Here is a 15182-nt window from a genome sequence, read left to right as displayed (position 1 = left end):
AGGCATGGACCACAGGGTTTGTTCATGGAAAGAAAACTGGTTATAGGGCGGCGTCCAATGGGTGGTGATAAATGGCTAGTACTTGGACTGAAGTGGTAAGTGGGGTACCACAAGGCTCTCTCCTGGGACCAATTCTGTTTAATATTTTCATTAATGATATAGAGGTAGGTATAAAGAGCTTAATCTCAGTGTCTGCTGACAATACAAAGCTATAGTAGGGCAATAATATCACAACAAAATATAGAAACTTTACATGAAGACCTTTTTAAAATAATGGGGTAGGCAAGTACATGGCAAATGAGGTTTATTGTTGAAAAATGCAAGTAATGCACCCGGGGACTAAAAATATAAATGCAAATTACTTGCTAGAGGGCAAACCTCTCTAGGGGAATCCAGGATGTAAAAGGATCTGTGGGTCCTAGTAGATGACAGGCTCAGCAACAAAGCACACAAAATATTAGTGTGCATTAAAAAGGGAATTTACTCTTCCTCCTCAACAGCCTTCCGTAAACTGATCCGGGAGCATCGCCTCTTTGACGCCTGGCGGATCAAAATCCTCTCCATAGGCAATTCACGTTTTACTCTACTCCGCCTCATGTATTCTCTCACTTGAATAATTTTTTTGTCACTGCTTCCCTTTTTGGTCTCTTCTGAGATCAACCCTATGACTTGGTCAGATCATGCCTCCCTGTCAGTTAATCTCCTTCTCCCTAACTCTTCTACTAACTGGCGCCTCAATGAGAGTTTCCTGCGTTCGGATCACCTCCGAGAGGAACTCTCTGAGGGACTGGACGCTCATTTTCAATACAATGTTGGCTTGGTAGCCTCATCTTCAACCCTCTGGGAGGCTCACAAAGCTGTCTTCAGAGGCCTTTGTATTTCAATGGGCACTCGTTTAAAGAAGGCCTCTGTTAGTACCAGACAATCTCTTAGATGCCAACTGTCCTTAGCTGAAAGACGACGAATAAACAACCTGCCTATACCTTGACATCAGAAAGTGTCCCGTATACACGACCAAATCAGAGCCCTTGAATTGCACAAAACTGTCCAGTCCCTTGCTTGGGCTAGGCAAAAATTCTATTAATTATCTAACAAACCACATTGCATGCTTGTAAATTGCTTGTAAATAGACTCAAATCTCAAACATCCCCCTCACTGCCAGGTCACTTATTCCAGTCCGATGGCAAACCCACATATGACCCACATGTTATGGCTACTGTATTAGAAGAATATTATGAGAAGCTCTATAAGTGTCTAGCCCCTGATACCCACTTGCCCCCCCCTCCCTTCAGATTGCTGACTTTGATGCTTTTTTTGACTCCTTACAACTATCACACTTGTCACCTGCTGATGTAACAGTTCTAAACGCAGACATCTCTACCGAAGAATTATTGGATGCTGTCAAATATCTCCCTACACACAAGTCTCCAGGACCAGACTGTCTTCCCTACTCATATTACAAGACCTTTATTGGCATTCTGGCCCCTCACCTTTTGTCTTTGTTTCAGGATCTACTGAAGGGGTCGCATCCATGTGATGATTTTACACGCGCATACATCTCAGTGATCCCCAAACCAGATAAAGACCACTCCCTTCTGATAATTATCATCCTATAGCCTTATTAAACTCTGATTACAAGATATTTATGAAAATATTAGCTAACAGAACGGCCAAGTGTATTTCCAAGCTTATACACAGAAACCAGGTGGGTTTTGTATCAGCTAGACATGCCACGGATAACTCTAGGAGGACTATTGATTTGATTGATCTTGTTAATAAGTCCTCGACTTCTACTCTCGTCGAGCTTGGATGCCCAAAAAGCGTGTGACCGACTTAGTTGGCCTTATATGTTTCTGCTCCTGGAGAGATTTGGGTTTAGCGGTCCATTTGTCCACTTTCCTCTTATTTATCCTCTGTTTAGAACCCCTTGCCATAGCCATTAGATCCAACTCGGATATCCGAGGGATACGCACCCATAGCAGTGACTTTAAATTATCCCTGTTCGCTGATGATATCTTTTTGATGCTGATGGAGCCTCACACTACCTTACCTGTTTTACATCGTAGTTTACACCGTGTTCCAAATTATTATGCAAATTATATTTTTCTCATTTACCTAAATAATTGATGTAAATAACAGTCAGCATAATTCTCATGTTATCAACTATTAGGAGTACAATTCAAATTTTACTGAACAAAGCTCCTAATAACAGTATTTTTTTTAAACATAAAAAACTTACAATGCACTGTTCCAAATTATTACGCAGTGTAAGTTTCAATACACTTTATAGGTTGTAAAGAACTGAAAATTGTCATTTGTTGTGTTTGCAGCATATTTACTGAAATCAAAAGCTATTTCAATCAAACTTTTAACAACATTTTAACTTTTTAAACATTTTAACAGGTCATTGTAACATAGGACCCCTTATTTGATAGCAGCTTCACAAGTCTTGCATCCATTGAACTTGTGAGTTTTTGGACAGTTTCTGCTTGAATTTGTTTGCAACATGTCAGAATAGCCTCCCAGAGCTGCTGTTTGGATATAAACTGCCTCCCACTCTCATAGATCTTTTGTTTGAGGATGCTCCAAAGGTTCTTAATAGGATTGAGGTCAGGGGAGGATGGAGGCCACACCATGACTTTCTCTCCTTTTATCCCCACAACAGCCATTGATGCAGAGGTATTATTTGCAGCATAAAAGGGTGCATTGTCATGCATGAAGATGATTTTATTACGGAAAGCATAGTTCTTCCTTCTGCACCAGGGAAGAAAGTGGTCAGCCATTAACTCCACATACTTTGCAGAGGTCATCTTTACACCTTTGGGGCCCCTAAAGGGGCCGACCAGCTCTGTTCCCACGATTCTGCCCCAAAACATGACTCCACCACCGCCTTGCTGATGTCGCAGCCTTGTTGGAACAGGGTGGCCGTCCACCAACCATCCACTACTCTATCCATCTGGACCATCCAGGGTTGCACGGCATTCATCAGTGAACAGGACTGTTTGAAAATTAGTCTTCATGTATTTTTCTGCCCAATGCAGCCGTTTCTGCTTGTGAGCATTGGTTAACGGTGGCCGAATAGAAGGTTTATGCACAGTTGCAAGACTCTGGAGGACTCTACACCTTGATGTCCATGGGACTCCAGAGGCACCAGCAGCTTCAAATATCTGTTTGCTGCTATGTAATGGTATTTTAGCAGCTGCTCTCTTGATCAGATGCATGGATCTGGCAGAAATCTTCCTCAATGTGCCTTTATCTGCACGAACCCGTCTGTGCTCTGAATCAGCCACAAATCTCTTAATAGTGCGATGATCACGCTTAAGTGAAATATCTAATGTTTTCATACCTCGTCCAAGGCATTGAACTATTTCACTCTTCGGCAGCAGAGAGATCCTTTTTCTTCCCCATATTGCTTAAAAATGGTGCTCTGCTTAATAATGTGGAACACTGTCCTTTAGTAGTTTTTCCTTAAATTGGGCTCACCGGCCAATCTAATTATCACAGGTGTCCAAGATTGTTTTCAGTGATCAAAAGAACCCTGAGACACAATGCCATCCATGAGTTAAACTGAAAAACAAAATATTTAATCTTTGTGACACAAATAGAATTTGCATAATAATTTGGAACACGGTGTAAAGCTCTTTGGTGCCCAGTCAGGATATAAGGTTAACGCATCTAAAACTGAGGCACTGCAGCTCCATATACCACCTATGAATATATCTTCCTTCCAGTTAAATTAACCTTACCGGTGGTGCCCCCCATTTCTTGAAATATTTAGGTACCAACCTTACTTCATCATATTAATCCCTTTATGCTGCTAACTTCTCCCCTCTGTTTCGTGCAATTTCTAAATTCTTAAAATCTTGGGACAATCTTGCCATCTCTTTCCCTGGAAGGATCAATGTATTAAAAATTACCATATTGCCCAAGCTCTTGTATCTGAGACGCTTCCTTTGCCTATCCCCATGTCCAAATTACACTCCCTTCAGAAGTCCATCCTCCACTTCATCTGGAATAAGAAATCTCACCGGATTGCCCGTACTGCTCTTCTCTCTCCTTGATCTGGGAGGGGGGGGGGAGAGCTGGGGGCCCCAGACATTGTGTTGTACTGCTAAGCTACTCACCTTCGAGCTCTTGTCTCATGTTCCTTGTAACAAATCTTCCCTTTGTGATACCATTTTGCCCTTTCTGTTTCGGTTTTCTTCCCTTTGTAAAGCTGGTCATGTTTCACAGACATTCTACACTGTTTAGGGTAATGTGACGTGGTAGTCATTCACCTCTAATAGAGTTTATACTGTATTGTTGTATTGTAGGGTTTGTTGTGGGTGGGGAAAACCTGGTGCCAAGCTGTCTGGTGGAGGTGGGGTGAAGTTGTATATACTGAACTGTGTTTAATAAAGAGTCATTAATTTTTCACCCTACACAAAGTTCAGACTCCTGTTTTGGGGAGAGCAGGGAAAGGAGTGTTTTGAGCTATATTACCTGCCTTAGCAGAGCACTGGAAGCCTCGCTGGAAAAGGGGACCATTGGCTGAGACGCACTGCTCCGCACGAGGAAGCTCAGGTGGAACGGTTCTGCCACAATTGGTGGCAGCGGTGGGATCTTTCCTCATTGCGGAGAAAGTCCAAACCACCAACCAGGACCCCATCTTTTTCACAGAGACATCCCTGCTCAGCCAGATGGATATACGGGACCTCCGGAAGCTAGCTCTCCAAAGCCTGCTTGTCGCTCGGGGAGGTATCGCTGGCTCCAAGACCAGAGAGGAACTGTTGGCCGACATTATGGCCCTAGACCAAGTGGATTCACACCCCACTTCACCTGATGCACACTCCGCTACACTTGAAGCGAACACTGCTTCACAGGAGTTGGAGGAACAGAGCAGCTCATTGGCCCCTGAAACACCAGGCCCACTTAGCACCATACAGAGACCCCTATACCATTCGGATTTACGACAAGAGGTGGAGTGGCGTTTGTCTCTGTTTGGCAGCGCTCCCCCCCGAACAGATTTCCAAGGCCCTGGACGATGCCACCCAACTGCGGCTTAGTCACTCCCGGTCATCAACCGAGGACTCGGTCTGGGAGAGGATTACCTCCTGCCTTCTCCAGACTGCAACCGGACCAAAGAAAATTCCCTACGCTGCTTTTAAAACTTTCTCAGAGGCGGATGGGGACATTGGCAGCTTTCTTCTGGACTTTGAATGGTTGTGCACCATCCATGGTGTGGCAATCCAAGACCGGGTCCCCATTTTGAGCAGCAAGCTAACCGGTCGGGCTGCAGACGCATTCAGAACTGTACCTGACAGCTACTGCTTGGATTATGATTTTGTTAAAGAACACTTGTTGGCCCCGTTACGCTCTCACCCCAGAGGCGTACCGCTTAAAGTTCCGGACACTCAAGAAGAAACCCCATGACACCTTCACTGAATGGGGACATCAGTTACAACACGCTGCCCGCAGCTGGGTCCGAGGGTGTCAGATCACCAAGCTAGAGGAACTGTTACAACTGCTGTTACTGGAGCAGTTTTACAATGGACTTCCAGGGGATGTTAGACATTGGGTCTGGGACAAACACCTCCTAACTTTAGCTGAAGCTAGTCGCTGGGCAGATGAGTACCTGGACAACAGGAGGCTAATGGAGCCCGCCATTTCTCCTGCACCTCGTCCACAACCAGTGGTGCCCACTCCGGTCACCCAAGAATGCCTCAGACCACCCACACCTTCTGACCCAAAGCGGTCTGGCCCACGCTGTTATGGCTGCAACCAAACAGGGCACATCTGCATTCATTGCCCCCGGAATCCACCAAGGCTCCAGAGCAGCCAACCCCCTCGGGGCACTTCCAACCGACCTACCACTCCCTATGGCCGAGCCTCTGCCTACTCTCTACAGGACCACCTGAGTGACACTGCCTCTTCATGGAGGAATTTTACCACCGAGGATGAGGACATCGGGGTCTTTCATGAGGCTAACCCTCTCCAGGCTGCCACCCCGGACAATCGCCGACATCACCAACAGGTTGTCCATGTTAACGGCCATCAGGCCCAAGGATTACGGGACCCTGGTGCCACACTCACCCTAGTCCAACCCCAATTGGTACCAGACTGGGCCATATACTGAACTGTGTTTAGAAAAGAGTCATTCTTTTTTCACCCTACACGAAGTTCAGACTCCTGTTTTGGGGAGAGCAGAGAAGGGAGTGTTTTGAGCTATATTACCTGCCTTGGCAGAGCACTGGAAGCCTCGCTGGAAAAGGGGACCATTGGCTGAGATGCACTGCTCCGCACGAGGAAGCGAAGGCGGGACGGTTCCGCCACATTCCTCCCAACACCCCCCTAATAAATGGGTCGAGATTGAATGTTTACAACGAAGCCCGATGCACCCTTGTTTTCTCCTCTGGTCTCCGATCAACACTGAAACCTCCTCTCACAAACATCTCCTGCTTGGACCCATGCAGTTCACATTATCTATATAGAGGGTTACATTTGCCCTGTCTTCCGTGTGTTCCCCTTGACCAATGTCATATTTAATCCCTGTCTCCTAGACAGCCTGGCCTCGGCCCGCGTGCATCCCTGGCCAATCTATTTCAGTTGTGACACTTGGTCCATCCAGTGACTCATAAGCTTAAATCCTTCTCCGAGATTCAAAAAGCCACCCGTATGCCTCCCTACCAATATTATGTTTATCTACAGATATGTCAATTCTTTTCCTCCAAAGCCTCTTCTTTGACTCTTGAGAAACCTATCCCCTTTGAGCATATCTGTATCCAAGGCCCATACCAAAGGGGCATCATTTCTTCTATTTATAAGCTACTTTTAGTCACCCCCCCCTTTCTATTGATACTCACCTTTATATGCGTAAATGGCCTCGCATCCTCCAGTATGATATTTCTTTGGATCAATGGAGTAGGGTTTGGGAAGCTGCCTCCAGATCTTCTATATGTGTAGTATATAAAGAAAACACTTATACAATTTTGATGTTTTGGTATAGGACTCCTGAGGTTCTCCATGCTCGTAATCCGAATGTTTCTTCTGTCTATTGGTGTTGTGGCGAGGAAACTGGCACTCTCTTGCACATATTTTGGGCTTGCCTGTACATTGCACCCTTTTGGAGAGAGGTCCTTAACCTACTACGGCTACTCTTGCGGGCTCCTATTTCATTTGAGCTCATCCATTTTTTGTTGGGCCTACCTTTTTCTTAAACTGCGTAAGGGTGTTTTCACTATCAGGGTGGTAAGGATGCGGCACTCACTTCCACAAATGGCAGTGCCAGCAGGAAACTTTGATAGTTTTAAAAACTGTTGGACAGGTATCTTGATAAATGCAATATACAGGGTCAAAGGCAATGTTTTTGACATGAACATACACACACCCACACAGGTTGAACTGAATGGACTGGTGTCTTTATTCAACCTTACCAACTATGTAACTATTTAAGCTGAAGCCAATGTGAATATAGCCTTTAAAAACTTGTTCCCTCTGCACCAGCAGTATGTCTGCCGCATTCTGCATTTCCGGTAATACAAAATAAAATGCTATATTCAATAGTTAAGTGATACCTAACAATCAATCCTGCTGTTGGCATTCCTTAATTAAAATTTATTTAAAACTTCTGAAATAAATTTCTAAATATATTTTCCCTGTACGAAGTGCAAATGGAGGACCTGGCTGTATTTCATCAAATCTTATTCTAGAATCTAAAAGGTATTTTGGTTTTTAATATCATATCCTGAGTTGAGTATATATTTATCCCTTTCTGTAAATCCCAGAATGCAAAGTAGTAAAAAAAAATGGTAGGATCATCAAACCACAGGGGTCTTAAAGTTCTCAGATTGTAAATGCTCATCTTTTACTTAAGAAAAAAATCAAATTAAATTTATGGTTTACAAAATCTTCATATGAATCAGGGGAATTGAACACTTTTGCAGCTTTTCTCTTTCAGAGAGATGCACTGATAAGTATACAAGGACGTCTGCAATTCAAGGCCAAATTCCAGTTTTCTAGCCAGTAGAACTGGTTTGGAAATTTTGTGGGATTTATAGTTTCACCTAAAAGTCAGGAGATGGTTGCATAGACCATTTAAGGCAGACACTAGGACTTCTACTGGACATGTTTCAAAAAGGTAGAACGTGCTGTTCAAAGAGTGACTAGAGACAGACTAAAACTGTAGTAGCATACGGATTTTGGAGGACAACTGGAAGAGTCTGGGATGAACAGGTTATTTAAAGGCTATATTAGTTACTAAGTTAAAATAATAATGAAAGCACAGTTTTTGCAGGTAAAAATCAAAATGTGCATTTAATTTTTTTTTCTTAGGAGCCTGTAAAGCATTGCACCTACAATCAGATTGTGGGTGAAATGCCAGGCTCCTGCAGACTGTCTATAGAGCCATCTGCCCATAACTCCAATATGGGCAGGCAGTTACTGAAGTTCAGGAAGATCAAAGAGCTATGAGAGAGCTTACCAGTGCCCTCGTAATTTAAGAACTACAAGCTGTCAGCCACAATAGCTGATGGTAGTTGTAGTTCATTCATTCACAGAACTCTGTAAATGAATGACGTGGCCGTGTGAGCGAAGCCTTGTACGGCCACACTGGATTTGAATTGTAACAGCGGGTGCTGGGAGGAGATCCCTCACCTGCTGTCGCAAAGGGGGTTCAGGTCGGGTGGTGGCAGGTGATTTAGTAACATGTTACACCCTAAATAGTTACACCCTAAATACGGATGTAACACAGGGGTGCTCAACCTGTGGCCCTCAGGAGCTTTCTGATGTGGCCCTCAACCTCAAACTGAATGCAGGAGTTTTGGTGCACTTTAAGAAATAACACCACACCCACAAGGTATAATAGAAGTCTATGGAAAAGCGCAGCTAGCCCACAGGAAAGCTGCAGGTGCACTGCGCTGTGAGAGCAGCCTTATAGGGGGCACAGGACAGCAAGGGCCCATTTAAATTTGTGGTTTGGGGGGCAGTAAAACTGCATCATTGAGACCTGTTTTTACCACACACACCAACCACTGATGTAGCGTCAGGGGTAATGGCGACCCTGCCCCATGCTCCAGAGGCCAGTGTGGCCTCCGTCGTATTCTGCTTTACATTTGGACAGGAGGGGCGGCAGGGATGGCAAATACCAATTCTCCTCCTGCAACTGCTGAAAGCCGGCTTCTCTTCCCTCTCCCACTAGCATTCAAAGGCTGCAGGATGAAAAGGTTAATTTGCTATTCAAAATAAAATATTCAAAACTCTAAACCATTTAATTTCATCATGGCCCGTGACCAGTCACCAAATCACTTAAGTGGCCCTTGCTCTTCAAAATGTTGAGCACCCCATGGTCTAACATAATACTGAAGGTGAACTTATCCCATGGGTACAGACCTTATACGCATCTCTGACAACCCGAGTATGCACAGGGGCTACTCTCTCCTCCTTTTAGTCTCCAGAGAGGAACAAGACAGGGGTGCCCACTCTCCCCTGGGCTGTTTACGCTAGCCATTGAGCCCTAAGCTATTCTTCTCCATTCCTCCCCGAATGTTCATGGGATAGCTATTGGTCAGCCAGAGGAAAAGGTTTCTTTATAAGCTGACGATACCTTAATATATCTTAGAGATGTGGATGACTACTAGCAGCCTTGCCTGTTACTGATAATTTTGGAAACTACTCTGGGAGCCGCATCAACTGAGGAAAGTCTATTTTGTTTCCTCTTCATCCTTTAGCTGGCCCGCTGGTTATGGCCACCCCATTACAGGGTGTCTCCCAATTCCGGTATTTAGGAGTTGAAATTCATTGGGATTTGTCACAATATAGCCCTCTAAATTTGAACCCGGTGGTTTCAGAAATGCGCTGTGTGTAAAATATTGCCCTTGACACCATTTGTTCGTGTTGATCTTATTAAAATATGTATTTTACCCACATTTTGATATCTGTATAGACCTACTCCAGTACCTTTACTGAAAACAGTTTTTGGAGACTGGATAGTATAGTTACTTACTTTATATGGGCAGGTACTATGCCTAGAATAGCTAAAACTACTTTGCAATTACCAACCACTCTTGGAGGCCTTGCACTGCCAAGTTCTATTAAATACTATTGGGCCACAGTCTTGGTTACAGTCTGGAGGTGGTTTTCAGAAGAGCCACCTAACCCTTAGGCTTTGCTTGGCTCTTATTCTGAGCAACCTCAAATGTGAGCATGGCCTCCCCAATCAAAAGTCTTTTGTATTTCTCCAGTTGCGTCATGCCTAGGGCTTAATTTCCTCGTTCCATAGCTCAAGAGCCTCATGCTGTTGAAGGGCCTCCTAAGATTGTAGGAAGAAGAGAAACCTCTCACCCCATAGTCCCTCTTAGCTGGTTTGGGGACTTCCAAGGTGTCACAGATTTTCTCTGTTTCACAAACTAATATACCTGCCTTAGCTGATGATTAGCAAGAGGGCATACAGCAATATTTATTGCTGATGATTTATGCGGTAGATAGATTTACCCAGCTCAAATTTGTACACAGAGTTTACCATACCTCTGCTACTAGGCTGCCTTGATAGGATTCTTTTCCTCTTTCTCCACCCTCTTCCCTTTCTTCTCCCCCCTTTCTCCCCCTTTCCTCTCCCTCTTTTCTGGCTAGCTGACTAGCTTCATCAATATTCAGTTATTTCTGCATTCTTCGCTGTATTGCCTAGGCAGGGATGGGGATACACCGTGTCATCTTTTGATAAGTATGCATTAATGCTTGTACCACATATGTTTCTGTTTCTAGTGTGACCTCTGTATTCCTTTTTTTCTGTAACCACTGCTTATTTGGAGTAGATGTACCACTGCTGATTGTTTTGTTAAACTTGAATAAAGTTAACGGTTAAATAGAAAAAAAAAAAGGTGAAGTTATCCTTTAAACACCTAGAAAGCAGACTGATCTACAACACCAAGGAAAATAAACAACTGTGTTCTCAAATGTTCAATTTGTGTAATCAGTAAAACTCTGAGAAAAATGTAGGTCTGTTAAAGTGAAGACAGTGACAGTTTATATTCTTTATGAACTACCAGTACCCCATGAATATCACAATGTTTTAATGGCACTAACCAGGAGGTTCTATAGAACGTAATGTAGGAAAAAGAGCATCTGTGGTTAGCATAATCAGAGATCACGAAGACCATCGAGCATCTAAGAGAAAAAGTTTAACTTGAGCCTTTTTAGAGGCATTTAAAGTTTAGCTAAACTCAAAAGCAAAATGTATATATCAGCTTACTAATCCCTAAATGTGGTAGCTGCTTTTGTTTTCTTTTTTTTAGCTGTTCTTCCCTTTATTTTTCCTGGTGACTTGGCCAGTAAGTTATTTTTCAACTTTACCAGACAAAGCTGCTTTTTCTTAGTTAAACCTTTAACCCAAAAGAAAAAAAAAAAAACCTGTTTTGTAACTTCTTAAAAAGTTTAAACTGCTGTTAGGCTTTAATTTGTTGGCCACTAGTCTGTCTAACACTACCCTTTACAAAAAATGCTGCTACTCAAGGGTGTCTCTGTTGCTCTATAGAGTGAAGCCTGTGACATGACGTATATTGCTGGCCAGATCATCTAGTGAAACTAAAGGAAAAAGCATAAAAACAGATATTAAAGCTGACACCATATCCAAGGATTGGTAGCTGCAATATATTATATTTTTGGTTTGGGGTTTAATTATACTTCAAAGTGGTAGTAAAGTCTGTTTTTACACTTGTACCTACAGGTAAGCCTATACTAAGGCTTATCTGTAGGTACATTAAATATCTCCTAAATGTGCACCATTTAGGAGATTTAACCTGTGTAGAGCACTGATGCATACGCTCTGAAGGAACGGCATGCCTGGGCCGTTTCTTCAGAACTGTGTGCCAAAAACAGTGATTCCTGTGCACATACGTGGGAGTGACGTCATCATGGCTCAGCCATTCAAGTTGCTGGAGCCAGCGAACCTGGAAGAGGGACAGAAGATGGAAGCCCTGTCAGCAGTGAAGCTGGAGGGCTTTGTTTTAAGGTAAGTTTCACATAATATGCTAGTATGAGATGCATACCAGCACATTATTTTTTTTGAGAGTTCACTACCACTTTAAAGTGTTACTAAATCCACATCAGTAAAATCAGTCTGCACATGCAGTAAAGCATGCTGTTCATACTCACAACCTAAGCGGTTAATCCGCATTGTGCAAAAAGGCTGTTTGATACTGTCTTTTCCGATCTTCCCCTTCTTCTGCTGTCCCCAATTCATCTGCTGATAGTACAGGAGTCACTCTGCACATGCTCAGTTTAAGTGTATATTGCTAGAGAGTTTTTTTTTTCTTTGGGACTGTGCATGTGATCAGCACAGGGCCAAGCAGCACTGTCCAGACAGAGGGTCAGGGGTTATGCAGCCTCATGGAACAGTCAGAACAGAATGAAAACGCCTCCTATGAGCTTTAATCGGTGTTCAGCTGGACACTGATAGAAGTCACAAGACTGCTACTGTATATACTGCTGATGAGAAAAGGTATTTAGCAGTTTATATTTACTTGTTCTATGTAATGTGGGAGACCATATATAGGGAATTTAGGGTCCTGTGCTTAGTAACACTTTAAGTGTCTCTAGAAAAGGAATATTAAGCCCCTTAAACTAGATAATTACAAAGACGAATATGGCTAATTCAGCCAAACTAAAGCTCTTTCAGCAACAGAATTTAAAGTTTTTTGTTTTTTTTTTTATTATTTAAATTGCCAGTTAGATTAACTATTTTTCTAGTGTTGCTGTTTTGGCAATAGTAAACAAAGCCTACCTGAAGTGGGTGGTACGGTTCCAACATAACACACTGTTCCATACTCTGCATCGCAAATGATTCGTCTACCGAAGAGTTCCATAGAAAGGACATCCTCCGTCATTTTAATTAAAGTTGCACACACCTGAAAATGTTTGTTCTACAACAAACAAGCAAAAACAAAATCAAGCAAATATCTAATAAGGCTTTGTTTATACATATTTCCACCCCCCACACCCTTTCCCCAGGCAAGCAAGCAATTAGCTTATCTAGTCAAATGCTCCCCAGAAAACCTACTTACAGCATTTGTTAGCTAAGGCATAACCACAATATTGCAATAATACCTTTTAAACAGATATAACATCATGGATTAAAATGTAATGTTACGCTATACTTAAAGTGTTCACCTTTACAGAAAAAATTAAAAAGGTGAACACTGTACACCCTCCCCTCCCCCTCGCTGTACCTACCTCTGGAGATACTGAGCTGTCTGTGCCCATGCAGCCAGTCCACTGGTCTGGGGATTCGAAATCTCCACTCTTCTCCCTCTCTTCTGTGCAGCACTTCAAGAACGGACCAGCACTTCCAGGACAGACCAGGGCAATTCTGGTCAGCGCCTGCATGTTGAATTTCTCTGGTCCACTCTGAAAGTGTTGTACAAAAGAGAGAGAGAAGAGCAGGGATTTCAAATTACTGGGACGCTGGAACAGTCGTGTGGACACGGACAGCTCAGCATCTCTGGAGGCAAGTACACTGGAGACCCTGGGGGAGGTAGTACGGAGTTAGTTCACTTTTGCACTTTAAAAACCTTTAAAAATTAAAATGTTCACTTCATTATACTCAAAGCAGCTCTGGTCAGCTTAGAAAAATAAAAACTGGATGCCCCACATCTAGTATAGTAACTGCTACTTGCTCCTTTAGTCTAGAGGGATATATCAGGTAAGGATACTTATTGTGTTCCTTGCTCCCCTGGCAGCCAGTGATCTCCTCCGCTCATGCTGCAGCCCTGAAATGTGGCCGGGCCCTCACCATTTTGTACAATGCAGGACCAGCAAAAGCGAGGGCACACATATCAAATGATAGGTTTAAGCTGACCAGAGTTCCAACAGCACAACAGCTTTCCTTTTACAAAGACTTTTTTCTGCTGTTATCCTTTTCTTATTTTTCCCTTATTATCTTCTTTGCAGATCCCACAATAAAATTTTGCAGGTTCTTGGAGACTTCTCTTTACAATGTTTTTATTAAAAGAGTTTTCAATGATAATATATTATAAATATACAACCAAGCCCACATATTACCCGTAAGGCATCAAAGTGTGGCTATGTAAAACAGCAAGGTGTGCAGAAACACAGCATATAAAGCAACAGTCAAAACATAAAGAACCAAGAACTCACAGTGCCTCTAGGCAACCGAGCCAATAAATAAACCATTATTGGCAGGTATTCATTAGGTCAGTAGCGGGAACGGCCCTATAAGGTGTAGTGAAGCAGTTTACATTTGCTCATTATAAAGGAAAAGAAAAGAAAGAACGGAAAGGAAAAGAAAGAAAAGAAAGGAAAGGAAAAGAAAAGAAAGAAAGAACGGAAAGGAAAAGAAAAGAAAGAAAGAAAGGAAAAGAAAGAAAGAAAAAGAAAAGAAAGAAAGGAAAAGAAAGAAAGGAAAAGAAAGAAAGGAAAAGAAAGAAAGAAAGGAAAAGAAAGAAAGAAAGGAAAAGAAAGAAAGGAAAAGAAAGAAAGGAAAAGAAAAGGAAGGAAAAGAAAAGAAAGGAAAAGAAAAGAAAGGAAAAGAAAGGAAAGGAAAAGAAAGAAAGGAAAAGAAAGAAAGGAAAAGAAAGAAAGGAAAAGAAAAGAAAGGAAAAGAAAGAAAGGAAAAGAAAGAAAGGAAAAGAAAGAAAGGAAAAGAAAGAAAGAAAGGAAAAGAAAGAAAGGAAAAGAAAGAAAGGAAAAGAAAGGAAAAGAAAAGAAAAAAAGGAAAAGAAAGAAAGAAAGGAAAAGAAAGAAAGGAAAGAAAGGAAAAGAAAGAAAGGAAAAGAAAGAAAGGAAAAGAAAGAAAGGAAAAGAAAGAAAGGAAAAGAAAAGAAAGGAAAAGAAAAGAAAGGAAAAGAAAAGAAAGGAAAAGAAAAGAAAGGAAAGGAAAAGAAAGAAAGGAAAAGAAAGAAAGGAAAAGAAAGAAAGGAAAAGAAAGAAAGGAAAAGAAAAGAAAGGAAAAGAAAGAAAGGAAAAGAAAGAAAGGAAAAGAAAAGAAAAGGAAAGAAAGAAAGGAAAAGAAAAGGAAAGGAAAGAAAGAAAGGAAAAGAAAAGAAAGAAGGAAAGGAAAAGAAAGAAAGAAAGGAAAAGAAAAGAAAGAAAGGAAAAGAAAGAAAGGAAAAGAAAAGAAAGAAAGGAAAGAAAGAAAGAAAAAGAAAGGAAAAGAAAAGAAAGAAGGAAAGGAAAAGAAAGAAAGGAAAAGA

General features: G+C 42.2%; 1 protein-coding gene across 3 annotated transcripts in view; it reads right to left on the bottom strand.

Annotated features, from left to right (window-relative positions):
- The window catches only part of TBCE (tubulin folding cofactor E), a 505807-nt gene that overhangs the window by 433707 nt on the left and 56918 nt on the right, over positions 1-15182 (bottom strand). For all 3 annotated transcript variants that reach the window (XM_089690000.1, XM_089690001.1, XM_089690002.1), the window contains exon 2: positions 12755-12893. In XM_089690000.1, coding sequence (XP_089546126.1) covers positions 12755-12857 — 103 coding nt within the window. In that variant the 5' untranslated portion in view covers positions 12858-12893. The remainder of the gene's footprint in view (positions 1-12754; positions 12894-15182) is intronic.

The sequence above is a fragment of the Staurois parvus genome, unplaced genomic scaffold (assembly GCF_062004578.1).
Source record: "Staurois parvus isolate SC_StPar_1 unplaced genomic scaffold, SC_StPar_1.0 ptg000509l, whole genome shotgun sequence".
NCBI classification, from domain to species: Eukaryota; Metazoa; Chordata; class Amphibia; order Anura; family Ranidae; genus Staurois; species Staurois parvus.
Note: the sequence above shows the minus strand (reverse complement) of the source record. Positions and strands in the feature narration are given on the sequence as shown.